The sequence below is a fragment of the Pseudopipra pipra genome, chromosome 5, assembly GCF_036250125.1.
Source record: "Pseudopipra pipra isolate bDixPip1 chromosome 5, bDixPip1.hap1, whole genome shotgun sequence".
NCBI lineage: Eukaryota > Metazoa > Chordata > Aves > Passeriformes > Pipridae > Pseudopipra > Pseudopipra pipra.
Window position 1 is genome coordinate 44,532,247 of NC_087553.1, and position 27,235 is coordinate 44,559,481.

The 27,235-nt window shown below is 39.5% G+C and overlaps 1 protein-coding gene and 1 long non-coding RNA gene across 4 annotated transcripts; one reads left to right on the top strand and one right to left on the bottom strand.

Moving 5' to 3' along the window:
• Positions 1 to 1,884: 1,884 nt before the first annotated feature.
• Positions 1,885 to 24,706, top strand: SLC38A4 (solute carrier family 38 member 4). Of its 3 annotated transcripts, none has more exons than XM_064655828.1 (16): positions 1,885 to 2,006; positions 5,251 to 5,473; positions 6,244 to 6,322; positions 7,600 to 7,715; positions 10,749 to 10,822; positions 10,948 to 11,040; positions 12,443 to 12,521; positions 12,613 to 12,695; positions 12,807 to 12,865; positions 13,250 to 13,528; positions 13,653 to 13,732; positions 14,823 to 14,923; positions 15,894 to 16,018; positions 18,620 to 18,764; positions 19,591 to 19,688; positions 21,111 to 24,706. In XM_064655828.1, the coding sequence occupies exons 2-16, from the start codon at positions 5,355 to 5,357 to the stop codon at positions 21,210 to 21,212; spliced, it is 1,632 nt and encodes a 543-aa protein (XP_064511898.1). In that variant the 5' UTR covers positions 1,885 to 2,006; positions 5,251 to 5,354; the 3' UTR covers positions 21,213 to 24,706. The 3 variants fall into 3 exon arrangements, with proteins under 3 accessions (XP_064511898.1, XP_064511897.1, XP_064511899.1); XM_064655827.1 differs by having other exon boundaries at positions 1,887 to 2,006; positions 5,246 to 5,473; XM_064655829.1 differs by having other exon boundaries at positions 1,887 to 2,006; positions 5,246 to 5,473; positions 6,249 to 6,322.
• A 145-nt stretch (positions 24,707 to 24,851) lies between these two features.
• On the bottom strand, positions 24,852 to 26,478 carry LOC135414733 (uncharacterized). The gene is made up of 2 exons (XR_010430807.1): positions 26,405 to 26,478; positions 24,852 to 25,166 (listed from the first exon to the last, which is right to left on the bottom strand). It is a non-coding gene; the product is annotated as an uncharacterized LOC135414733 (long non-coding RNA).
• Positions 26,479 to 27,235: the final 757 nt, after the last annotated feature.

Sequence of the window (27,235 nt, forward strand, 5' to 3'; positions counted from 1 at the left end):
GCTGGCTCCTCTGCAGTAAAAATTGCCTACAACCATGTGGATGGTTCCTGCCAGCCCCATCTGCCTGTACACCTTATGGTGCCTGGCATCTCTGGGGCAAAAAGTGCTGGTAAAGGGGAACTGCCGAGCACCATTGACCCTGATGACTCCATCTCCCCATGCAGTGAGGAAAGACCCACCTAAGTATCCTGATGTGGCTGCAGAGATAATTGTGCCACACTGCTGAGGCTTGATGGGTATCAGACATAGACATTGATATCTGTGGTATTTGAAAAGGAAATTAACTATAATCTTGATTATTATTTATTTAATCAGGTTAAAAAAATGCATGAGAAGTAATTTTCACAGCTGTTGCTGATTTGTTAGTACATCTGTCCCCAACTCTCCCTGCTGTTTTCTTTATGGTTTGCAATCTTATTTTCCTTTGTTTAAAGAAATGTTTTTCTGTCCCCTGTTGTTACATGAAACATCCACATGAGCAACAGTGCAATAAGGAGGCTGCCCATACCCACAGCCCTCTCAAGTATGCAAAGTAAACAGGCTCAAGCAGAGTGGGGCTGCCTCTCCCAGCCCCTGCCATAGCTCTGCTCCCTCACCCTAGCAATGGCATAGGACAATTTGGGACTAAACTGCTGCTGAGAACTACTTTAATACGTTAAGGACGCCTATTCTTTGTCATATGCCTTAGAAGGAAAGCCTGTTTCCCTCATTAAACCAGGTGATGCACTGGAAAACACAGGGAGCTTTCAGATTCAAAGTGCCTTCAACCAATCTAAGCCCAAAAATTTATTCATTTTTCCAGTTATATGCTAGGTTTAAAGCAAGATAGGGCCTCTAGCTCCAAACCTTACACCTTGTAATCTTTGGACTGTACTACTTTTGGCATCATATGGCATGATGGGCCTTACAATGTCACCTTTTCATGGGAATGCAGAATTGAGGGAGTCAGAGCTTATTTTTGTTAAACAATTTGTCTGTCTTGGAACTCAGATTTTTTTGAAAGGGGGGAACTCTGAAGCTGGCACACCACAGCCAGTGCTGGCAGCAAGCAAACAAAAGCCCTGGTCACAGTGGATCAGGGTTGGGTTCACACAGGTTGTCACTCAGCCTGAGCTAAAGCAGTCTGAGTGCTCCACAGGAAACTCTAAGAATTAAAAATCACATCCCCTCACTTGCCCTCTAGCCTTCACAGTCAGGCCAGTCTGAGGGCTTTAATCACAAAGACTACAAGGGAGGGAGGGCTGGAGGGTTCGTTGTGGTTTTTAATGATGGTCATTAAGCAATTGGATAAAAGGTGGTAAATTCTACAGTATTACAGGCACGTCACAGGTAATGAAACACTTCTCCACAGGCCTATATTGCCATTAAATGAATAACATTTGTTACTCGACATATACCTCTATAATTCCAATTACAGTAAATATTTCAACTGGCAAACTAAGGCACAGGTCAGCTAGCCCATTTGAAAGCACACACTTCTGATCAAGCCCAGACAGACGGTGCAAGATGTGTCTCTGTAGTCAAAGAGATAGAGCTGTGTGGAGCCCATAGGTATTTTTCCCAGATCTTATTTTCCAAGCTTATTACTATTGTGCTGCTGCAAGTTTAATGCATGTGCATTATTCAAAAATCAAAACTGTGAAATGAAAGTGTGATCAAGTCTGGGTGAAGCACTCTGTGGACAAGTGTTTTGTAATAGTGCTAAGCTCAGAGAGCAAATAGCTCCGGTAACCGAGATGTTTGCCCTCAGTGTGCTCCAATAAACTGATTTACCTTTCTTCTTTTTTTTTTCCCCTCTTTTTTAAAAAGAGCTGACGCAAGTTTGTCAAAGGGAGTTGTTGGGGTGTAGCAGCTGTTGATTGGTTCATCTCATACACTCCCATTTGTCTTTAAATCACTGTTCAACTGCTCTAGGTTGCACATGAGCAAACTTTTCCTTACAGGTGCAACTCCTAAAAGATATAACCTGCCTAGCAAGCGAGGAAGAGAACCTGCTTGACTCAGAGGTAAACTTTCTTTCTTTACAATGTTTGATCAATGTACTTCAGAGATTGGCCATGTCTTCCAAAACTGGGAATTAGAAATTTAATTAACCTGTACATATAAGTGCAATGTGAAGGATGGGCTCCTTAAGATTTACTGACATGGTAATTTACACTGGCAAATATCTTTGGTACTTCTCCAGGAATGAAATTTAGCCTTCTCTTTCATACAGAAAATCAAAACCTAAGAAACCAAAGAAACAGCAAAAGTGTTCAAAATTGCCTTGTCAATTAAGAAATGAATGATTGCTCTCCTTTGCAGACCTTGGCTAACTCCTGAGAATTTTTTTCAAGGCTTTTGATTTACTCAGCTGACATTTTTTTAAACAAAAGAATTTGTGAAAGCTTTACATTTTAATTGCGTGTTTCACAGTGACAACAGTTATCTCACTTTGAAATAGCCACATAGACAATAATATTATAAAGTCACTGTCACGAAGACAAAGAATCTGGCAAAATCTGCTAAATCGGATACCATGGAGGAGATTACAAATACTGATACTGCAAAACTCATCAAAGTGTTAGTCATATCTGTGACCCAGCATTATTTGCCCATTCTCTTAATGTCCTAACTGCATACTGGACAGGAATCAATAACATTCTGAAATCAGATGGCAAAAATTTCATCTTTTTCTGAATCATTGCTGAAAACCATTACTTAATAAATGATGCAGAACAGTACCTTATACTTGAATAGGAAAATCAGTCTTGCAGAGACAAATAACTTCCCTCTGGTAATAGGTGAATGTCTTTTGCAATAAGTATTTCCATTTTAATATTAAACTTTAAGAAAAATTTTTTTGTTCATCGAAATGCCCCAGGAGGCAGCAAAACCATCACCATATTGAAGCCGAGTCTGAGGAACATTGTAAATCTAAGAGATTTTTCTTATATGTTTAGACACCAACTTCATAACTCAGAAGAAGAAAGCATGAAATCCCAGGGAAGCTAAAACATATGAACTTTGGTGTTTCTCCTCCACTATTACATGCTAAGCTTCTGGCAAGGCCAGTTTGTAGACTCCTTGAGCTCTACCAACCTCTATCTAAAAAGTTATGACTTCAAGAAAGCAGGTTCTCAACAGATTTAATTTTGCCACCTGAGGAATTTGCACTTTCACCAGACTTTTGGAAATTCACATATTAAAAAATAAAAATAGAAAAAAATAGAAAATCACTACTTTATGCAGTAATTCCAGAGCCTCTTAAGACGACATCCATAAATCAGATGACATGTACAAATGTTTGACAGGACAATGTTCAGATGATTCTTATGCAGTAACATGTATTTCCGGTCAATTTTTCCTCTCCTTTCCAAATTGTGTTCACTGTGTTGCACAGATTTTCATCCTCAGCTTAATCTTTGTGTAGTTTAACTCCTGACAACTTTTTTACTTACTTTTACCTCTGTTTCTCACCTCTTTGAAGACTTGTATTTTTTGGACTGCCACTTCTGGAAAAGACATTTCTCCAATAAGAGTTAGGCAGTGGTCACAGGGCAGATTTTACACTTTACCAGAACAGGGATAAGCACGGTTAGATTTGTTTGCCTGACTTTTACACCACAGATTAAAAATAAGCATCAAGAATTGGAATGACTGTGTTTCTCAGACAGGGCAGTGTCTGCTTTTGAATATAGTTCTGTGAATGGAACTATGGTTCTTAGGGCTCCATCAGAGGTTTGGGGGAGGGGGCAAAGAGGGTCTTATTGTTTTTCTAACTCATGGAGTTATTCATATCCTGAGCGGGTAGAATACCCCAGCCACTGCAATGCAAATGCCAACAGCTCTGCCTTGATCCCTGAGTCACTCATCCCCTCACGCACACTCTCTGTGAGACACCCACTCTCTCTGGTAGGAAATCTCCTAGTGCTTTGTGATATTGTTTTCCATTTTCAGTTGTCTTGTCTAGGTGAATGCTTTTAGTAAGAAGCAATGAATTTCACTTTAATTTCTGGCCTGGGGTCAGTATTAACCTCCAGGACTGGATTTAAAGTTTACATTTACATTTTAAAAACATGCACTCCAATATCTTGCCACTACAAATATGCTTGGAGATGTTCTTAAGAACAGCATGTGATGAGTAACAGAGGATAGAGATGATCTGGTCATCAAGCAGAACTTATAAACCCATAAATGCAAAACCAGGAAAAAGGTTATTAAATAATTGCAGATTTAGTGTTGCAAAGAGCCAGACATGGAAATTACTTGTTACGGTGTTTTATGATATTGTTATTGTGCAATGTTGAGCTGCATTTATCATGTAATATTTATGAAAAATGTCATGGATCTAGACAGTGTGCCTGATTGCAAGGCAGCAGGTAGAGGGTCAGCAACCTGTAACTCTGGCCATGAGCTTGCCAGCAATGTGCTCTCTGGTCTGTGCTCACTCCCTTCACTGGTGTCCCCTCAGCTGTGAAATGGACATATAAAATACCTCAAGGAATATCTTTGAGAAGGCAAAAGTATTGCGAAACTGCAAAATTTCTTGCACAGTCTTTTCCTCTTAAGTCTGGTTATGATCAAATGAATCCACGTGTATCTACAGAAAAGTCTGTAACATGCAGCTGCTGAAATCCCAGAGGTGAAGTTCCCTTTGTAAATTTGGTTTGTACAGTTTTATTTGGCCCATACAGAAATAAAGAGTTGAGCATCATATGATTTTTAAAAGACAGGAATTTTTCTAACAGGGTCAAGTAAGAATTAAACACACGTATACTGAAAACCAGAAACTGATCTATCAGAACTGCACCTCCCAGTAATCAAAAAGTGATCATACAGAAATGCTCACATCTGTCAGATCCTGGTGAAAGGGGAAAGTCTACAATACATTTAAACCTGTGACAACAATAATCTTACGAGACTGAGAAAGCCTGCTATACTCCTGTTTTAGAGCAAGCATTTCTGCATCCCCCTTCCCTAGAAATTCAAAAGAAGCAGTTCAGGAAATTATTTTCTGCTGGCTTTGTATTTTTGCCAGGTGCTGGACACCCACTGTGCATCTGTTGGCCTGGCACTTTACCATTTTAAGGGAGAAGGAGGGCCAAGTGCTGGCATATAAAGGAACTTCTATGCTTGCCCAGAATTTTCCCAGTCTGTAACAGTTTCTCCTCTTAATGCTATTATCAAGATCAAACCAACAATTCACACTGGTTTATCAAATTTGAAGAAAATTCTAATGAGTTCTATTGTGTTTTGTTTGCAGAACAGAGTGTTCTGGCAGTCCCTGCATGACAGAGAGGTGCAAGCACACAGCACGGTGTTGTTTACCTTGAAGAAGCGAGGGTGTGTACTGGAAAGCACTGACCTCTCTAATGGATCGTATGGAGCTGCAAAAAGTCAATATTGAGCTTGATGACCAGAGCAACAGTGGGGAAAGCCTCGAAGACAACTACACAGAGCTGGTTGATTCAGAAAAGGCTGCAATTAGGAGGTAAGCATTTAACTGTTCTGTTAAGGCTAGAAAGCAGTAATCAAAAAACAAGCTTCACTAATGGCATCTGAGACAGTTTTCCCACAGTGATGACCCTCCCCATTCTATGCTCTGGAGGACAGTGCTCCCAGCACAGCCAAGGTAGCCCAGGTCCCTCCTTGCCACCACCTGAAGTGACCTCTGCAGGCTCCCAGCCCCTTGGCAATTTCCAACCACTCCAGTCAGATAGTACACACATAAATTAATACACTCTCAGAGCAGCGCAACCTGAGCAGCTCAGTTCTCCCACAGGGACAGTCCACCCTCAGGTGATCCAGCAGAACCCACCATAGCAGTAGCACCTGCATGATCTGAGAAAGACATCTCAAAAACAGCCACTGGCTTCCAGCTCTCAGCTCGCTGCACCCCCCAGCACGTCTCTCCAACAGGGCAGTTGCAAGGTGCTTCGTTACTCTGATGTGAAGTATACACTCACCTTTAGCACACTGCTGTATGGAATTCTACTTTCCAACATCTAAAATCAGATATAATTTGAAGATTACTGGGTTTAAAACTAAATTCCAAGGCAAAGCAGAGATCTATTAAATATGCCATTGGACATGAGAATCTTACAGGAGAACAGTGTGTTTTTCTGAAGGATTTTTAAATATTTATTGCAATGTCAAAGGAAAGTTTCCACTAATGACAAAAGGCACTACTAGAATAAAATATATATCATAAGCTTTATCTACTATTTTCTTATTTTTCTTTGTGTTCAATCCATTTGCTAGTGAAGATGCAGAAAGTCAGAAGTTCCTTACAAATGGATATCTGGGTAAAAAGAAACTGGAAGACTATAATGAAGAATATGTAAGTTTTATTCATTTTTAGTGAATTAATGAATAATTACAAAATAAATCTTATTGACCTGAATCTTTTTTCCAAAACTTCCAGTAAACAAAGTTACTCTGGAGCTCGATCAGCATAATTTTGGCTTTCAAACAAAAGCATTTTCTAACAGTTAGTGCAACAAAGCCTTTCTGTTGTCTTACAAGTAAAACTGGGTCTTTCTTTCACAAGTAATCAGAAAAATCATTGAGATCACACTTGAACTTTGGTAGAACCCATGTAATCTCACCTGTGTTCAACCAGTGCGGGTCTGCATCCATTTTTCTAAAAAGACATTTGGTTCAGAGGGACTTTGTTGCTCCAAAAGCCAGATAGATCTTGGCCTCAGTGCGTGCATGCTTATATTGTTTGTTTCCAGCATCAGTGCAAATGAATACACATCCAGCTGCATTGCTTTAAGGACAGGACATTCTTGTTTTGGCTTTATGATGCTGAGCATTACAGGCTTAGCACACCTCCCACTCCTTAGACAACTCCATGTGAAAGTGGAAGCACAGCACCAGTTCCTGGGGTGTGCACAAGGGTACCTGTCCGCTCAGGATTTAACTTTATTCAGTGTTCATGACTTTGGTGAGAAGAAAATATTATTTTATTGGTTGTGTTACAGGTTTTATTAGGACTGATCACATAAAACCACATAAAACCTTGTGATTGTAAGCTAAAATTAAGAGCCATATTCCCCCTTTTTCTTTTCCAATTGGTGTCAGTCAAGTGTCAGTCACACACCATCCTCCCTCTCCTAGGTTTTGTCCTCTTCCACTCTCCTGCCTCCAGTCCCAGACACTCAGCCCTCATTTTTCCCCCCTAGACACACTTTTATTTCCCCAGAGAAAGAAGCACATCCTACCCAAAGAAAAATTCAAAAATCAATTTTATTAAGTTTAAAAAAAAATCAGATTTTTTAAAATCAATAAGTGGGTAATCTATAAGATAGCAGCATATATTTCTATAGAGGCTAGCCAACACAGCTGTCACCTCAGTCACCTGTCAGGAATGTAGCTCTCCTCCCCTCTGAGACAACTGAAGAATGGGTAGAGGCAAACACTACCAGCATAGCTGTCTTTGGGGATAAAGAGACTCCTTATGATGGCAAGCATCTGTGGACTCAGGAACCTTGAAAAACTCCACCTCTAAAGATCAAGATAGCAGTACAGGGAAATCCAGCAATGAGGATGATTAGTCTGTTGTGCTCAGTAAAATACAAATTAATTGCCATTTTCTGGTTTTGCACCCAACAGCATGCAGGTAGAATCTCCTTTGGAATGTCCTCGTTCAACCTCAGCAATGCTATTATGGGGAGCGGCATCTTAGGGCTCTCCTATGCTATGGCCAACACAGGAATTATCTTTTTCATGTAAGTACATAGAAAGAAAAGCAAATAGAATATAAGAACAGAGCTGGCACTGAAGCTTTTATGGTTAGAGAGGTATGTTAAGCTTGTTTTGTTAGCTGAAAGGTTTCGTAAAATCATCTGTAATTAAACCATTTTAGCTTCACCACAAGGAACCACTGCTGAAAAACCTTTTTTTCCCTGTATTTTAGACCTCTTCTGTATCAGGAACACACCTGTGAATTGATACTGTGCAGTCAAAAAACAGAAGGAAAGAACAGTATACTAGTCCTAAAATAAAGATAGCAATCTTGCTGGTTCATTATGGGAATCCAAATCACCCATTATGGGAATTAAATCACCCATAAATATATTTACACCGTTCCAACTATCTAATCACTATGTAGAAATAGAAGAAGAATATTCAATATAATAGCAACATGTTTTGAATGTAAATGCATTCACAGATTTATCCAGATTTTATGTTGCTCCCTCAAGTTTATTTGTGCACAATGTGCACAGATGAAAGCAGTGGTGTGTGGCTGGCAGTATCTATACAGAATGGGTTTTGATAGACAGTGACAGATAGCCATGGGAAGTTTTTTAATTGATGGCTAACCTCTGGCTCATCTTAATGAGACAGACTAAAAAAAAAATGTTGCTTTTATTTTTTTAATAAGTGGTTTTAATTTTAACTGAAGCCTTAATTTTAACCTCCCATGAAACTGGAATAAAGCATGATGGTGTTAGGCCATTGTTTGACATTAGTGAAATCTAGCAAGCCTTTAAACCAGGTTGCTTGGCTGTTTTTATATCACTTCCTGCTTGTGAAGACTGTGTAGCTACAAGAGAAACAGCATTTGAAATACCACGTGTAGATTCCAGTTGCTAAGAAACATCTCCTGTTTTGCCAGTAGAATTTTTAACTGAAAATTATTTGTATATTCAAACACTGTTCTGGGTAAGTGCTTCATAACACCTGCACTCTACTGTCTTAGACATAGTATTTACAGATCAAAAATGGAAGCTCATTCTAAAATTGACTGCATCAGGGTTAGAAAAATGTAGGATTCTTTTTTTCTCCAGCTTTCTCTGAGCACTTGTAATAACTAGTGTGTCCATGAACTATCACTGGAAATAAAACTATGATATGTTAAGCCTCACTAGTTGGGGAAAAAACATTACCTTTGTAATATCACTATTTTTAAGCTCTGTTCATTCACCTAGGTGGCTAAAAAAAAACCTGATACGAGCCTAATGACATTAGCTCTGTTAGCAGTGCTAGAGCAGGGAGTAATGCTAAAGCACTACATGGAGACTTAAGCAGCCAAAAAAAGGGTGTCTCCACCCAGAGTTTGCTTTCTTTTCTGTCGTATTTCCATATTTCCTGCATGAAAACGTTCTCCCTTCTGGTAGATGAAGGAGTTTTATTTAAAAGCATAAACTTTTTGTGGATATTTTTTCCCCCATGACATGTATCCACTTGCTGGAAGTTCCTCTGTTTTCACAGACCACATTAGTGTTACTGGGACAGAAAAATACCATCTACCTAAATGGAAACTGCTGGACATTAATTCTAATTTAGGTGATACTGGCAGCATTGTCTAAATTTTTTGTGATTTGCTGTTCTCATGTTGCTCAAGCGCTCTCATGATGGATGATGTCCTACAGGGTGAAGCTAAAAGGAGGGTTCCTAAAATTCAGAAGTTTTCCAGAAGTTCCCATTACATTCCTCCTGTGGAGGAGGTTTAAAATGGCACAGATTTTGCACAAGAGCGTCACTTCTGTCTGTCATGATTTATCAAGTGAAACCAGGAGGACTTTGTTTTACCCTACCTCATGTGTTAGGACACGGAAACATGAACAGCACGCTCCATGGGTTTGCCTGATCAAGAAGGTTGCTTTCTCAGCAGGATACACTGTGATCTCAGGCATGACTCCCCCTTACCATATTGCATGAGCCCACATCATGACAGGCAACCCTGCTCACACGAAGGCTGTAACACTGTCTGTCTCTCTCAAAGAGAGAAACTTCAGAAAAAATTGTGATGGTCTGGGGGCCATCACCTTGCCCCGGGTCCTAGGTCTGCTCTTAGATTATAACTCATTTATGAACTTGGCTGTGTCTCCCATATCTGTACCAAACTGCATGTTCAGTGGGGTGGAAGGTGTGGGTTCAGCCATGGAGTAAGGCACATCTGTATTTCCTAGCTCTGTCACATTATCATCACATTCCCTTCTGCACCAGCACTTGTGCAGGCTGCTGACAAGACAATTATGGTAATAAGATGTAGTGCCCACAGTGTTGTGCCCTGAATATGTCATACAAAGCTACATTTTTCACCAGCACTTTGTGAGAGGCTGAAATCACATAGGATGCAAATGTTGTGTGGAAGGAACATGGCAGTAATCAGAACTAATGAATTCAGGCACCAGTACCTTCAAGCAGACTAGACTAGAAGACTTAGCTACAAGTGCTCCAAGAGCAGGTTTTCCGGTATCATGCCATGCTTTAACATTATGTAAAGTTTTTAATGTACTTGCACAACAGGCAACTAAACTCTGCTTCACAATGATATGGCAGAAGCCAAAAGCAGTGACCGCCCAGGAGGCAGCAGTGAAGTGTTCACAATCATGGTTTGGTTTTGGTTTGGGTTTGGGGTTTGGGTTTTTTTTTTTGGTGACAGCTCTGAGTAAGGAGAGATATGAAATTGAGAGGTCAAGGAGAGGGTAAGAGTCCAAAGACCAGATTCTCACATAGAAATTCTGTTTACTTTACTAGGATATTGTTAAGATACAAGATTCTGTCCTTGTGGAATAGCACAGAAGTGGCACTTACTGGATTTAAACAACCCTTCAGGGGCTTTTGGAGTGCATAAGGTGCAACTGTACTCACAAGTAAGCTACAGTTGACACATCTCTGCATTTAGCACTGGGAGACCAAAGAACAAACACGCTGAAAACTATTTATATGTTTAACCTCATGAAAATGAGCAAGTTCAAATCCACTGCCTCTGATGTCCTGCTTAGGATTCTAATTTCTGCTTTGCTTTACAGAGTTTTGCTGCTCAGCGTAGCAATATTGTCACTCTATTCCGTCCACCTCTTACTGAAGATATCAAAAGAAGGAGGTATGAGGAGCAGGCTGTGGCTGATAGAGAGTCCCTGCTGCACGTATTTTACCTTGGAATGCAATTCATCAAGCATGCAGTGGCTCATGGGGTTTTTTTGTTTTTAATTTTGCTTTTTTTTTCAGGATCATTAATATATGAAAAACTGGGAGAAAAGGCATTTGGCTGGCCTGGGAAGTGTGGTGTTTTCATTTCGGTTACAATGCAGAACATTGGAGGTAAGGGAAAGAATTTTCTAACTTTTAATGCTTTTCTACAAAACACAAGTGCTTTCCCCCCTCTGCCTAGCTAAATGGCATTAGAGTTGAGCCAGATACAGCATACACTGTATTACAAAAAGAAAGGACATGGGAGATTTGTGTCACTGATTCAGCTACCTGACACTTCAGTGTCTGGTGATAGACAGTTACCCGGGATCTCTCCATGGCCAGTGAAAAGGCTTCAATCATGGCTAAAGTGGCCTGGCTGACTGTCCTCCAGGAATTGACCATTTCTCTTTATTGAGCACAGCTCAGACTGTTCTTCTTAGCATCTAGTTGAACCATCCGCTTCAACTTAGAAAAGATTAGTACAATGTAAAAGGAACAGCACATGGTTCTGTCTTCTCCATAAAACACTCTTCAGTAGTTCATTTTTCAGCTTAATTCTCTCCTTGAAATAACAGCTGGGTTGTGTTCTCCTGAAGATGCTGTGTGTTTAAAGTATGTTTTTAATGTATTCACCTACAAAGATATCTCCTGTGAAACATCTATCAAGTAATCTTCGTTGTCTGAGAACAGGAGGCTGTTTACTTACCAATATAAATAGTAGAGATAGGACTGTATACTCATGCAACAAAGCTTGTTTCCTTTTACTATCCTGGAAGAAACCTTTTAGGAGATGTAGTTCACGTCTCTCTACTGCAAAAGACTTTTGGAATTTGTTCATAAAAGCTGCTATTCTATGATCTTCCTTTCCTTCCTCAAGCCTAAATATCAAATTGGTTGAATTCAGGAATGAAGCACGCTTCCCTATTAAAGAAGAATAGCTGTTTCTCTTGTCCTTGTCTAGACTGATTTATAGGTCTCCAGAGATCTCTCTGTGGCAAACATAAAATAACTGAAAAAAGCATTCCTTTTGGAAGTACATTTAAATAAGGTGTATAGAAGTCCACTCTTCCATCAAGAATCTCGACGACTAGTTGTTTTCTTTATATATAGAGAAGATTATCAGAAGAAAGAAGTTGAAAATAGGAAGAATAAGATAGCTGAAGAGATCTGGAGGCAGTAACATCTTAAGTTACTACAGAATGGGGATGGAGAGCATCTATTGGAAAAACAACATTTACAACAAAAAAGTAGAAGGAAAAGTTAAGAGTGGTTTGAGTATGCTGTTAATTCAGTAGTAACTGTATTGCATTCTAATACAATAATGTCATTCTAATGTCATTCTGATGTCATTCTAACGTCATTCAGGACATGTTCATAACAATTTGAAGGTCACACCATTTATTTAGTCACACTTTCATTTGAACAAAACTCATTTCTCTACTTTTGCAAAAATCTTTTTCTTTTTTTCTTTTTTTGGAACTACAGTTTTCCCTGAAGGTGTTTATTTTTTTAGCTTGTTTTTTTTTTTCAGCAATGTCAAGCTACCTCTTTATTATTAAATATGAACTTCCAGAAGTCATCAGAGCATTTATGAAACTTGAGAATTCTGGGTAGGTACCTTTTCCCAACCTGAACCTCAGATGAAAATTTTTCACTTTGACGTCAATGATGTTTGTTGCTATTTTTATTCCTCCTCTTTAGAGAATGGTACCTGAATGGGAACTACCTCGTAATACTTGTAACAGTTTTGGTTATTCTTCCCCTCTCCCTTCTAAAAACCTTAGGTAAGCTTAATGTACTGCTTAAGCTCCTTTCTTATTTCTATTAGGATTGTGAATTTATATGTAGCTGAACTGGTTTCTGTTTTGTTTTGTTTTGTTTTTCTTACTGCACAGGTTATCTTGGTTATACAAGTGGATTTTCGCTGACCTGTATGGTTTTCTTTGTCAGTGTGGTAGGTGACTGTTTGGGTATTGTCTCTAAGCAAATACAGAACCTGCAAACCCTTAAACACTGTTATATTTCTTACCATTACAATTTACTGTGGATGTTAGAATAGCATCTGCAAGTGAATCAAATCAACAAGCCTATTGCTGAATGAAGTCAGAATTAAGAAATTCAGTTTAAAAAACACTTCAGAATAAAAAATAAAACAGGACAACAGCAAAGGCAAATTAGCAACAAATATTTGCAAGAGAAGCAGAAGTGGTAACACTTGATTTCTTGCTCTCTCTATTTCCCCTCTTCTGTGTGCCTGTTTATACTTCTGTTGGAATACCCCAGGTGTGTAATCACCTACAGTGGTACTCTTCTGATGACATAGTCTACTCTTTTGTAGGTAATCTTCAAGAAATCCCAAATACCTTGTCCTCTCCCCATCATGGACCATGGGGTTGAAAACTGGACCACCACCAATAACACAGTGCTAATGCACCTGGTCATGTTACCAAATGAGTCACTTGGCTCTGGTGTGAATTTCATGATGGACAACACAGCTGGGCACTTGCCAGGCCTTGAGGAACCAAAAGATACTTCCCCCAAAAGCAGTGTAGAATATGAAGCGCACAGTGACAATAGTGACAGGTGTCAGCCAAAATACTTTGTGTTCAACTCACGGGTAAGGGAGATTCTTTGTCTTTAACCATTTAACCATTTTAACTGTACTACAGCTAAATTGCTGGCTGCCAAAAGTCAGAGGTACAGCCATGACCATTCTCACTAATGGGAGCTTTATTTTACAGACTGCCTATGCAATACCCATCCTGGCATTTGCATTCGTATGCCACCCTGAGGTGCTACCAATATACAGTGAACTAAAAGAGTAAGGTTCTTAAATTTTGTCCAATACTTCCAGTTAACCACAGCTAGAGATCATTTTCTACATGTTACCTCTTGACTGCAGGTGTATAAACACCCACATGATAATGATTTATTGCTTACCATAGAAAGCAGACATTGGCTTTGCTTTGACCTTGTAGTCAGATATTGGTGACAGAGAACCATTGCATTCATCAATTTTTACTTAGGAAAGGAGGAATCTGGACAGTTCTTTAAAGGGTGTGAAATAAACTGGGGAATTTGGTTGCACTGAGGGAGATAGTTCTTGTTTCTAATAATATTTTAATGAGTTCAGGGTCAATTGTTACTTACTCTTAAAGTTTCTTGGGGTGCTGTTGGTTTGGGTGTCTTACATAGTCTCTTCACCCAGCCTAATTTGCTTGAGAAATATCAAAAATCAAATACACATGCTTAAATCAGCATAGAGTTGATAGGTGGGAAGCACTAATCAAAGACATTTGTTGAACAGCAAAAAATACATTACAGGAGGGTGTGCTGCAAAACTCAAGGAGGCTATGAATCATTACCTCCTATTTCAGCAGGTTTAACCTCAGAAGCAATAAAAATTCACAGATAACTTGAAACATGCTTCCAGGTCCTATAAGATGAAGATTGTCTTTAACCAAAGGATTTATGAAGAAAGGATTTGTCCTGCAAGGGGTTCTTGAACCTGCAGAACAGCCCTATGTAGATATAAGGGTATGTTCATATAGAGCTGGCTAAGAGCTCTTGTCTATTCTTACTATCAGTCCTGTAATTTTAGCCCCTCCATTTTTTTTTATTTAAAATACACCATTTGAGATTGATAGTTAATAAATAATGATATACAAAATAATGTGACACGTGTTATGTTGTGAGTGAGAAAGCAATAGAAATGGAGTTTCAACACACTTTTTATAAGTCTATGATGCTCTACACAGAGCTGTAAAGTATCAACAGCTCTGTGTAACCAATATAGTTGCTATGAACTTACTAGCCAGAGAGGATATGTTAGAAAGCTAAGATACTTCTGAGTACTTCTTGTACAAATAGAGGCTTTATAGGACTGTTACTCTCTTTCTTTTGTACTTCAGTCGCTCCCGAAAGCGGATGCAGAATATCTCAAATATCTCCATCACTGGCATGCTTATCATGTATCTTCTGGCTGCCCTCTTTGGATACCTTACCTTCTATGGTAGGTCAAAACCGTGTTCTCTGCAGAATTTTCCCTGTCATTTTAAAGCAGGTGAGCTGGTTCTATCTCAGAGGTCCAAGTATTAATGTATTTTTATGGGCCCAAATCCAAGTGTAAGCAACATTCAATTATAATATGCAGTGTGCAATCTCCTGAATGATCTGTGGCACTTCTCCAGCTGTCAGACAACCTCACCTGTGAGAGACTCAGAGGCATCTGCTAGGGGGACCAGTTGCGTATCTCTTGGTTTTGTGAACTCAGAGAAGAAGCTGCTGTAAACTTGGCTCTTGGCAAAGGCCAAGAGTGACTGTACTAAAAATACTCTAGAGCTTAACAGTTTTACATGACACTATTAAGTGCTACTCAATCTGGCTCTGACACCACTAGTTCAGCTTCATCTATGCTGAAAAGCAGGTGCAAATCATTCCAGTGTAAAAAAATATGGACGAGCTAGACTAACCGATAGGCAAACAGAGAAGCCCCTCTATTAGCACACCATTTTATGCAAACGCCACTTCTTTTTAGCTTGTTAGTTCCTCCATGCAGCAAAGAAATGAATGATACAGCACAATCTTCTCCCTATCACTGGGCCAAGAGAGCTCTGTCTGAGAGCTGGGACATGTGGGTGGAGGTCAAAGGGAGCTGTCACCAGTTCAGTTGTTTCATATTTCATATCACAGAAATTATTTTTACTTCAGGTTCTACATTCACTTAATGTCTTTCTCAAAGTCATCCCAAAGATACTAGAGTACAAAGCATCACCTCAGAGCTGTATTACCCTCATTATCTGTGAATGATGGACTTGTATCAGTCACAGTGGGAAAATTCCTCTTTCATGTCTAGCCCATAACATGTATCTAATGACAGCGGCTGGGCTAAAGCTAATCTTATCTGGCTGCAGTACAAAGATCCTTTTGCATGTTCAGATATTGCTTAAGTGATTTAGCTCCTTTCTGTTTCCTTTTTGCAGGAGAAGTTGAAGATGAGCTACTTCATACATACACTAAAGTGTACACCTTCGACACCCTCTTGCTGTCAGTTCGTCTGGCAGTGCTGGTGGCTGTAACCCTGACTGTGCCCCTTGTCCTTTTCCCTGTAAGTAACACAGTTGCTTAAGCTGAAATCAGGGCTAGCCCATATACACTGATTGTATGTGCTCAGCACAGGCAGATTTTAACATTGAAGAAAAATAAGCCTGAGTTTTTAGTTAGAAGGGTCTTAGGCATGGACCTTAGGCAGTTTGGGTTGCAAAATTTGAAAAACTGAAATAAATCAGTCTTTATAAACAAATCAGGAATGACTTCTCTGTCTCTCTGGCTCTTTCTGTACTATATTTATCAGAGCAGTGCTAAGTACCAAAGACGGGGATATACTGAAACCACTTACGAGATTTCCTAATAGAGACATAGGCACCTACTATAGCATCCAAACTCAGGACAGACATGTGAATCTCAGGTCACACATTGTGCAGGACTCCCAGATCCAGCTGCCAAAGCAGAGGGACAGAGGCCTCTGTTCACCTCACATGCTTCAGTCTATGGACAGGGGAGGAAGCTAAATACCAGAACACAGAGGCATACGAGACTCAGCCATATAGTCAGTTGTCTGAGCAAAGTTTGGAGCTTCTGTGTTCTCTTCACAAGGAAAAACAAAATATCCACAGTAGCAGGGACAGAAAGACACGGGTAAACAAACTGCTCTGAAGAGGGACTGAGCTTCCTCAGGGATCAATCTCCCCTGAAGAGCAGACCTCTAGGCTCCTGAATGTATAAGACTGTCTGTCATGCCTTCTCTGAGCTGCTATGCAGCAGGGGAGAAAATAGCTGATCCTGGTGATTAGGTTTTGGGAGGCTGGTGTGTCGTTTGTATAGCACGTACAAGCCCAGCATCATGCTGCCAGAGGGATCCCAGCAATCCATGTCACACCATAGGGTTCCCATCTGATGAGAGCAGTAACCCTGGGGTCCTGTTGCTCTGTTGTCCTGGATGCAGTGCATGCTCTGTGTAGATACTCTTTCCAGGCTTGTTGACAAATGTCTTAGAGCAGTGATCACTGTTCAATGTTGTCAATCAAAAAGAAAGGTCTGGTATAAAGGACCCAGAGTGATCGGTTCTTGTAGCTTGGAGAATGCCAGTGCTCTGCCTTAAATGTCATGTTTAAACTAGTGGCTAAATGTTTAAATTAGTCTTAACAAACTGGTTGCTCTTCATGGGAAAACAAGCTAAGGGCATTGCAAAAGCCTCTCTCTGTCAGATGTAGCATTTTTCCTTTTAACTTTCTGTAAAATCATTTTTATATCTGAATAGTGTGTGAAGTCCTAACATTTACATACCACAGCACTAATTTTTCTATTAAGAGGACTCCTGAGAAAACATCATTTTCTTGTAAGCCAGAATATCAAAGAGATTTACACAGCCTATTTGGACAGCCAGCACAGCAGATATTATTACTCCAAATAAGCAATATAATTGTAACAACTATTTTTTAATGAATTACTGAATTTGTATTTTCTCAAAGTAGTCAGAGTTTTTTCTTTAAAAAAATTAATTTCATTGTTAAAAAAAAATTAATTAACTATAGAGCAACGTACCATTAGTCACTGTAAAACTTACAATTGATAAATCCTCTTTAAGGACTATGTCACAGAAGGTATAATGGACAAGATGCTAAGAGTAAGTGCACAGAAATGCAGGCAGCAGTTTTTTGCTGCAATTAAGCTGTTTTACACCAACTCAGAGGCTGGAAAAAATATTTGCAATCTGCTTCCCTCTTCCTAATATTGGCTCACATCAACCTGAAAAACATAAAATACAAAATTCATGCTGTGTTTTCAAGCGATGGACTTCAAGTCTGATAGAACCCCATACATTTATTCAGCTGCCAAACTCACCCAGAAACAGTTGTACAGTTGTATGTTATTTTAAAAGAATGAAACAGAAGTGGGTTTAGAGCTTTTTTACAGTGTAAAAATATTGTTGTTCAATTTCTACATTTCGAATTTTAAGTTAATCATGGTACTTGAGAGTAACACTATCTCCAGCCACCAAATGGATTTGCTTTTGACCTTTTTCCTACTTGCCACCTTTTATGATGAAAAAGCAAAAAAAATCTGTGTTGTGTGAGAAAGTCAGTGGAGCAAAAAAGATCCTTTGCAACAGCTTTTAGGTTTATAATTTCCAAGTGGCACTGAAAAATATGCTTTTATTTTCTGATATGTATATGTATATATTTGATGAAAGTAAAACAACAGCTTCCTCTTTCTCTCAGAAAAGTAAATGATAGAACTCCTGTGGGATTTTCAGAGGGATCTGGTACAAGAATACAGCAACTCCTATTTCACACATGCATTTTTTGCCTACTGATCAGTATTCATAGTGGGGGGTTGGGGTTCTTTGGGGGTTTTTTTGCTGATATTAGCATCTTTCAGTTGAACAGATTTCATGTCCCTGATTTTACACCCTATTTACTTGATTTTCTTCTACACTGCAAATATTTGAGTTTCTGCATTAAACCGTGAACCCAGTTCTCAAAAACCTACATCAGAGTGAGACTACATTACAGGAATCAAAGACTGAAAACACATTTTTTTCAGTCAGAATTTCTCACTGCAAAAGTACTTAATATAGATAATTTTTAAAAGTGAAAAGCAAAGAAAATTAATCGTTTTACTTTTCCTGCTGGTTTTCATCTTGCAGATCCGTTCATCTATCAGTGCGTTGCTGTTTCCCAGAAGGCCATTCAGCTGGATAAGACATTTCCTGGTTGCAGCAGTAATTCTGGCTTTTAATAACCTGCTTGTAATTTTTGTTCCAACTATTAAAGACATCTTTGGATTTATTGGTAGGTTTCATAAACACTTTGTTAATTCTTTTTACATATATACATTCATGGACTGAGTGACAGTCTCAGTTTGGGTCTTACAGTATACTACTATAAACACAGATTAAAGTTAAAAGGGATATAATTCCCAAACAACTGACACACAAAGCTAAAGGCTACCCAATTTTGTTGCTACCTTGCATGAGGCACAAGGAATCCAATAATCCTAGTATGAAAATGGGTAAGGAATCCCCGTTTTGACAAAAAGGTCATTCAATGCATATGGAGGAGTGGGAAATCACCTTTGGTTTTCAAGCACCTGTAGGCTGAATAAAATGTATTGACTTCCAAACTGTGACATAAGAAAAAGGAGAAAAGTGACACATTTATTTTGACATTCACAGTTCTCTCCCTACCTCTTTCTTTTGGTCAGTTTTGGCCTCTGACCAAAGAAGCGCATGAAGAGCCTCTGTGCTCTGAGCTGCTTGAAGACTCATGGATGCAGATGTCCTTAAGACACCTCCATGGGCTTTCTGCAGCTGGTTTGCTCCTCTCAGCCTGTTGTGCCTGGGCCACCATACTGGGCTCTGCTGAGCAGAGAGGAGTAGGCACTTCCTAGGCACAGTTTGAAAAAATCCTCTCAGTAACAAGTGTCTCTTCAGGCCCCAAGCACTCAAATAAGTGTTTGGACATCTACAGCTCTCCATGAGTGCTGTCTACAGAGTGAATATTTTGTGTGCAGCTGGGCTTGGAAGAGCAGCTGCCTTCCCACATGCTCTCTTTTGCAGATGCACCACAATGCTTTTCTGACAGATGGCGCAGTACTCAGCTCTTCTCTCTCTTCCAGGAGCCTCTTCTGCTACGATGTTGATTTTCATCCTCCCTGGTGCCTTCTACCTGCGTCTTGTTGAGAAGGAACCCTTGAGGTCTCCCCAGAAGATTGGGGTAAGAGACCTGGCAGCAATTGCAAAAAGAAGTGTGGGAGGGTGTGTGCTTTCCACTGGTCACAAATACACAGACCTTTGACTTGCAATATGTGGCAATTGCTCATAAATGCTAGCATTTATGCTAGCATATAGGTTGGACAGTGTGATTCACCACAGATTTCAGGAGCTGAAGCCTTTTGTGCCCTACTACACCTGATACACAACACTAAGTGTTTAGGATAAAGTGTCTCTTAACAACTATAAAAATGCATTTATTTAATCCAATCTAAGGTCTAGTTAACACCTGCATTTACATAAATAGCACCAAGACTAAGTAATTGTATAAGGAGCTCTTGGTTCATGTTAGAGGGCCAGCTGTGGATTAACAGGAAGATTTGAGGTCAAGGTTAAGAGGGAAATTGTACTGCAGAGATAAATAAGTAATAGTGATTTCCCCTCTGAGACAGATCCATACACCTACAGAAGACATATATGAAGGTCTACCATTTATGCAGAGAATGTGTCTATATGTCATGCTGGACTACCACAGCAGTACCTTTCATCCTGAACATCAATAACTGTCTGCACATTTAACTATCACCAAGGAAATGTTCTTTGAAAATTTAATCAGAAAGGTTATTAATGAAATATATATGCAGGAACATAATGTAAACAGATGAGCATATATATATCTATATATATGTTCACAAAAAACATGGAAGTTAACCAATACATACTGCAAGCATAGAAGAAGAGGTTTTTTATGGTGAAATTATTTCTACCATGACTTTTGAAGCTGTTATTCTAGAGAGACTCTGAATATTTTTTCATGTCTCCTTGTTTACTCTTCATGTTGCTGTGTGTCAGGCACATCTAGAATTTCACACCCTGCACTGAGATTACATACAATATTCATCTTTGTGCTGCAAGGCAGAATAATGTAAAGTGTGGACAGATTATGGTAAACTAAAGCCTCAATAAAGCAAAGAGTGACTACAAGCACCTAAATCGCTTGAATATGCACAGAAATACCTTTAGATGAGAGATATGGACTTACCTGATTGGCTAACAAGGATAAAATGGATTAACTCTGAAGCTGTTCTTAATGTCAGAGACTATGATCATTTATTGAAAATTCATCAATTTTTAAAGAAAAAAAAAAAGCTGTTCCTGTGTTATGTTCTGTATTATTGTTCACAGTAGCAAAATGGGTTATCTTCAGATCTAGCCTTGTAAAGCCTGAGTCTCTTGGACTGAAATTCACACAGGACTAACTCTGATTTATGTAACCCTGTACGACATTACTTGGGTTTTAGTCACAGAGAATGACCCAAACTCAGGCCCTGGGTGTTATATAAATGTGGCTCCAGTGGGACAGTCTGTGAGCTACAGCCTGCTCAGTCACTTGTTTTATTAATAAAATTTTATTTTCGAATTGCAGGCTCTGATCTTTCTCATAGTTGGCATAATCTTCATGATTGTGAGTATGACCCTTATTGTAATGGACTGGATTTACAATCCCCCAAGTTCCAGACATCACTAACCTGTGGAGACAACCAAGTGCTTTTTATAACATAAATATTTGTATTGTGTGCTCTGAAAAACATCTAAATGGGATTGTTATTCCTGGCTAGTAACTGCAGTACTTCGAAAACAGTTTCTGGTAAGGTCACAAGAACCCAATGGAGTCTATGTCATCCTTTTCAATAAGGATCATTATTTATGCATTAGAAACCTGAGCTTAGCATTTCTGGCCAGGTGAAATGAAATGTGTGGTGTGAATGCTTCCTATTTTCAGTACCAAAATAACTTTGTACATAGTCCTCAAAAATAGCTTGGTGTCACCCCTTTCAAAATCTCACATCATGATCATAACCACAGTTCCTAGAGCCTTGGAAAGATAATGGCCAGAAAACCAGATAGTGCCTTGTTCTCCATCTGAAGCTCATGGGAGTGGCTGCCCAGGTCCAAGAGAAAGGACACAGTTTCTGTAGGGGATCTGAAAGGTGACTCCTCACTGCCTGATAGACCAATCTGCCTATCAGAAACATGATGGCTTTGACAAGCCAGTGGACAAGGCTGAGCATTAGATTTGTTGTCCAAATGCATCGCCGTGGACAGGTGATGTCTCATCGTACGGAATAAAGCTCTCTGACACAGATTCTGTGTTGGAACATGTGCTTGAAGAACAGTTGAACATTTTCATTCTGTTGTTAAAGATGCCTGTGCTGGGAACATCAGACATTTCTGCTGTAGGGTTTTTTTTCTTTACTTTTTTAATTGTTGTGTGAGCTTGCATCACTGAACAAGTTGTATCCTCTGTAGAAATATGTCTTCCACTCTCACAGGAATTTAAAGAGACCACAAGGTGTGGCAAAGCACTCTATGCAGTATTGTTCAGTACTTGTATATTTGATAAATGTTCAGTGCAGGAAACTGTAATTTGCTATACATAAAAATATATGTATTTATGTACATAATTTTTTGTTTTCCCCCAGTCATAAAAATATTACCCTGTGGTAAATGATTTTTGAAATTTTTTTATGTGTCACTTTGTTTTCATAGCCACACACTTAATATTGTTTTGAAGAAAACATATTGAATTGGGGGGTTTGTAAAAGGTTCATTTTTATTCACCATTGTATAAAATATACTTGTAGCAAGTCACCTAACTGTTACCTGTGTAAAAACACATTCAGGCGTATGCTACTTATGTTACAATAAATTGCAAGATGTTTTCCTCTGGAGAATTTTTAATATGTTACCTAAAATTCTGTATTACCATTGTACACCAAAAATTTGGATAACTTGCTAGATTGCTGTACCTTAGCTTGCCTATGCATACACTAGCATTCAGCAACATCATATGTAATTAAGGTATGCAAAAGAAACCACATTGCTGACAATCTCAAGTGTATCGTGCTATGCAGCTGTGCAAGACAGAAAAAAAAAGGTTATGTTCTGTGTTATATGGATGCTTAATTAACACTCAGACCATGTTTTGGGCTATGCTGTGGAGTACTCACTACATATGCTCTCTGTACACACCGGGGAAAAGTAGTACAGGGAGTGAGGGGGAAGGCGAGACTTGGTTTTATCATGCTTACATAAGTCCAAGCTCATGCAATTGGAGTTTTCATTTTCCAGCTTCGAAATCTGTTGAGTACACACCTGTGAACTCAGAAGGCTATGAGGCACTTGGAAGTTGTCTCTGCTCTCTCCTTGGCTTCGCACAAAAATCTCTGTGTGTGTGTACATACAAATGTGTGTATACTCACAGATTAACTGAAAAAACATATCCGTGCCAAATGCTACCTTTCTGGGCAGTATTGTATGCTCACTTAAGTACTGTATCCTTAATATACTGAGAAACACTTCCTCGTGATTGCTAAGTCTGGCTTTGCATTTTTAAAGAAAAACATGCCAGTAATATTTACCTCTGTTTTAAGCAAACTAATAAAAATAATGCTGCTTTATTACTGAAGAGGCCTTTAGCATGGACTGGAGTTAATAGTACCACAACACCACACCTCTCTTCCTGATACCATTACTGAGAGTCATATGTATGAAATTGCAACTGCATCTTTGTATCAGAGTAAAAGCACGGATCATGACTGCAACTGCATGTAGAGACTTAGGAATTCATGTAGCCCACCGAAAACACAGATGACCTCAAGAAAAATAACAGAAGAACTATGGAACAATGGCATAACTCACTGTGTTTTTATGGCACAAAACTGTCACTGTCCAAAACAGAGGTAGAGAGGCTGTAAAATGTCAAGTTTTCAAGTTAAAATGCATTGGTCACAATGATATGCAGCCACAGTGCACACTGAAAGTAAGGGCACTATTGCTCACTAACTTATTAGCACTTGCACCATGCAAATGGTGGATGTTGGAGTTTCTTATTTGTTTTGTATTGTTGACAATAGGCCTGGTGAGGATTTTTATTACAAAACCATCTGTGGATGTATAATAAACTAATTTTTCAAATACTGTAGGTTTTTTTTATTCTGTTTTAGGCTAGGAGGAGAAGGAATTTTTTTTGAAAATCAAGAAGAGTCGAGGTGGTAGCCTTAACACTGGCATTGCTATAACTGCATTCCCTTTTAAGAGAGAAATTTATGTATCCATGTATCTGCAGACGAGCAGGATGGCAGCTCCTTCATATAACAACCCTTTCACATTCCCTGTTCTGTATCTATTCATGGAGCTGCATAGACATCACCGGGTAAAGAATGGCTACTCTTAAAAGTGGGGTTATCTATCAGAAGCTGAATGTCTTTGGATTAACTGGGATACTCAGTATAGCAATTAAGTATAGTCACTAAGTGTACTATAGGAGTAAATATAGTATATCACTAAGTATGGTATAGGAGCACGCACCAGATGGTACTGTTCTGTATAAATACTTCCTATGATTGCAGCTGTGGGTTTTCCTGCTGTTACATACTTGTCTGGTGTATAATCACAGCTCAGAATACACTGGTCTACACATACCTCCATCACCGATGAGCTCAAGGGAGAAACATGGGGCCAGCCAGCATTTGCAACCTGCCAACTAATAAGGGAGGCACTGCAGACTCAGATGCATGATCAACAACTACGACAGAAACATCTGCCCTGATTTTCTCCTTCCCTTGTAGTTAGACATCCTTAATTCCTTGCAGCAACAGCTTTGCTCTGTCTCGATGGTGCTTGAGGTATAAATTTCTAGTAGCAGGAGGCTGTTTTAACTAAACAATTACAATTGTTGCAAGTGAATGAGTGGAGTTAAAAGTAAAAGGTATGTCTTCAAGGACAAGAAAAAAGCAATGAAAATGTATTAGAAATTTTAGTGGTCAAAGAGGTGTGTCATTAAATGAATGTGACAAGAATGCCAGAAGTGAATATATAGGGGTTAAAAAAAAACAAACCAGAAGTAATGAATATTTCAGCTCTGGAAAGGGGCAGAACAAGGGACACTCACTAGAGGGCAAAGTCCTCTCTAGTCCATAAATAATCAAAGATTATATTCAATAACATCTGTCTAAAAGAGAGGCAGCAGGCCTAAGTAAGTCAGAACAGCTGGCTTTGGTGTTAATTTTCAGTAAACCCTGACGTGCTTAGCTGGTCCTCAATGGCTGACATAATAGTAATTAAAGCTAGTCAGCAATTATTTATAAAGAGGTCTAGTTGGTGCTATAGGTGGAAAATTTCCATTTGTTTGACTTCAAATTTCAATGTAAGTTTTACTGAAAATATTTTATTGCAACAAAATTCTGGCAGAGCCCAGTCAAACCTGAGAGAAAACCTGCCCGGTTTTCCATTACTCTGCCTGGCAAGGTGCTGTGGGCTTGGGGGGCTTACAGTTCCCAGCCTCCACCTGGCAATGGGGAAGGGCCAGCCCACTGACACCTAGCCCAGACATCCCCAGGGCTGGGGGTCCAGGGTGAGCTCGGGGTCACAGAGTTTCCTTCTGCAAAGCTTGGTCTCTGTTCTGCTGTCTAGTAGAATCCTGGGGAAAAAAATTGGTTTTAGTTAATTAAATCACCACATACTGCAAACACACAAAAGCTTGTGTTGAACCTGGGTAATAAAGACAGTTTCCTTAATAGTGTGAGATATGTGAAGCTGGAAGGGATCTCAAGTAACCTCCTGTTCCATACCCTTGTTAGATAGCAGTCTTAGGCTAGTGTTCGAAAGTAACAACGTCGGCTTGAGATGCTTGTTTCAGACATCTAGTGAAGTCAAAATACAAAAAAATTATGTGCTGACTGGTCTCACAACCATTAACGTGTGGAAAAGATGTTTCCAGCTATGCAGAATAAACACTGATACCTCAGTACCCTCTGCACAAAAAGGTGCTGAGGGCATTCACTGTTCTGCAGAGCTGCTGCCTTCATCAGCAAAGCATTAACATTGAAAGGATATACATCATGTGGAGCCTACTCCCCTTGCCCACCTCTTGAGACAAGTTCTAAAGCCAGTGCATTGCATAATGATAAATAGCTTTGGAAATCAATACACTATCCTAATTTTGCTACATAAAATGAGAAGGAGGCCTTGTGAAAGGTGAAATAGAAGGTGTTTATCACCAAGGAAAAGCAAAACTAAAAAAAAAAAAAGATGCCTGCTTGGCTACAGCTCTGCAGAACACTTTGAAGTGGATGTTTCAAGTTCCACACACTCAAATGGAAAGTATTCAGAGCATTCATTTAGCTTTACAGGTATTACACACCTCTCCTGGCTCATTCATCTTAAGGCTTCGAAAAGTTACCCTCTCCTCAGTACCAGATTGTCTACACATAAATTATTACCTAGCTGTTTATTCCCAAAAGGAGGGTCTGTGCCTCCTCTCAGGGGGAAGCTTCCCAATGGCAGGAAGCAATGGATGCATGCCATCAGCATCAGCCTCCTTTTCACTCTCTGACTGAGGTGAAACTTCTACCTCTTCCACCACAGACCAGCCTACCCTTCCCACCCTTTCTTTCCAAGATGGTTGGGTTTAGCTTCTTCACTAGCAGTGCAAGCAATTGACCCAGTTTCCGGATTGCCACAATCAGACTAACCCAACAAACAGCTCCAAGTGCATGAATTAATACAAATACTCTCACTAAGACTGACATTTCTTCTTTGAATCTCCACCTTTAACTTGGTCCATCCTGAGCAAAGTTGGAGGGCCTGGCACAAAACATTCCTGAACTTCCCCAGGAAGAAGCAGCTGCTGAGGCAGACACCTTTTTTATACCCTACCTTATTTACTGTTTCCTACAGGTTGCTTGGTGGTATCCCCTTGACTTGTAACATCTCCTCACCATTCAGAGACACTTCAGCCTAATACATCACTAGTGTACAGAAATAGATGCTTTATTTATGTCTCAAAGCCCCATTGCAGGGGTTAGGAGCCACCTGTTTCCCTCCTTCAGCTACAGAGTGATAAAACTTACATCTATCTGAAACCTCCAACTAACTGATATAAATCTTCTGATGGTGCCTGAGCTCTCTTAATACACTCCTTTGCTCTTAATAATGCTTTTGCACTCTACAGTTTTTCTTATAAACCTTCTGCAAAATGCCATTTAGCCCTTTTTTCAATCCAGCCTCAAAGAAAACAAACATTTTAATTACCCCTGCTTTTACACCATTAGTAACTGGGCAAATACAAGCTCAACAGAAAATTATTTACCCATTATTTTCTCCAGGAAATCTGATGTTGGATCAGGCTGTTGCAGGAAATGTGGTTGTTCCTGATATTGCTTATTAAGAATGCAAGACACAGAATACTGCTACTAGCCTCACCCGTAACGAGCTGGGCAAACATCCGCATAATGTGTGGCTAAAACAGCTGGCAATTAAAGCAGCTGTGTTCCTAGAAGCTATTGGGAAATCAAAGACAAGATTACTCAGAAAGCAAGTTTCCCTGAAATTGTCTCCAATGCCCAAGGCTTCATAGTACTATGTGAAATACATTTGATTGCATTCAGACTAACAGCATTCATGGTGGGGTGACTCAGGCAACCTAGTCAGGAATAACTCATTTTCTTATATACAGTCATATACACTGCCAGAGCCATGAACTGACAT

What these genes read in the sequence shown, in the direction of transcription:
- SLC38A4 (XM_064655828.1), top strand. Translation starts at nt 5,355, where the DNA reads ATGGATCGTATGGAGCTGCAAAAAGTCAATATTGAGCTTGATGACCAG. An exon ending in ACAGGAATTATCTTTTTCAT is followed by an intron (nt 7,716 to 10,748) that starts GTAAGTACATAG and finishes TTTGCTTTACAG; the next exon opens with AGTTTTGCTGCTCAGCGTAG. An exon ending in TGGTTTTCTTTGTCAGTGTG is followed by an intron (nt 12,866 to 13,249) that starts GTAGGTGACTGT and finishes ACTCTTTTGTAG; the next exon opens with GTAATCTTCAAGAAATCCCA.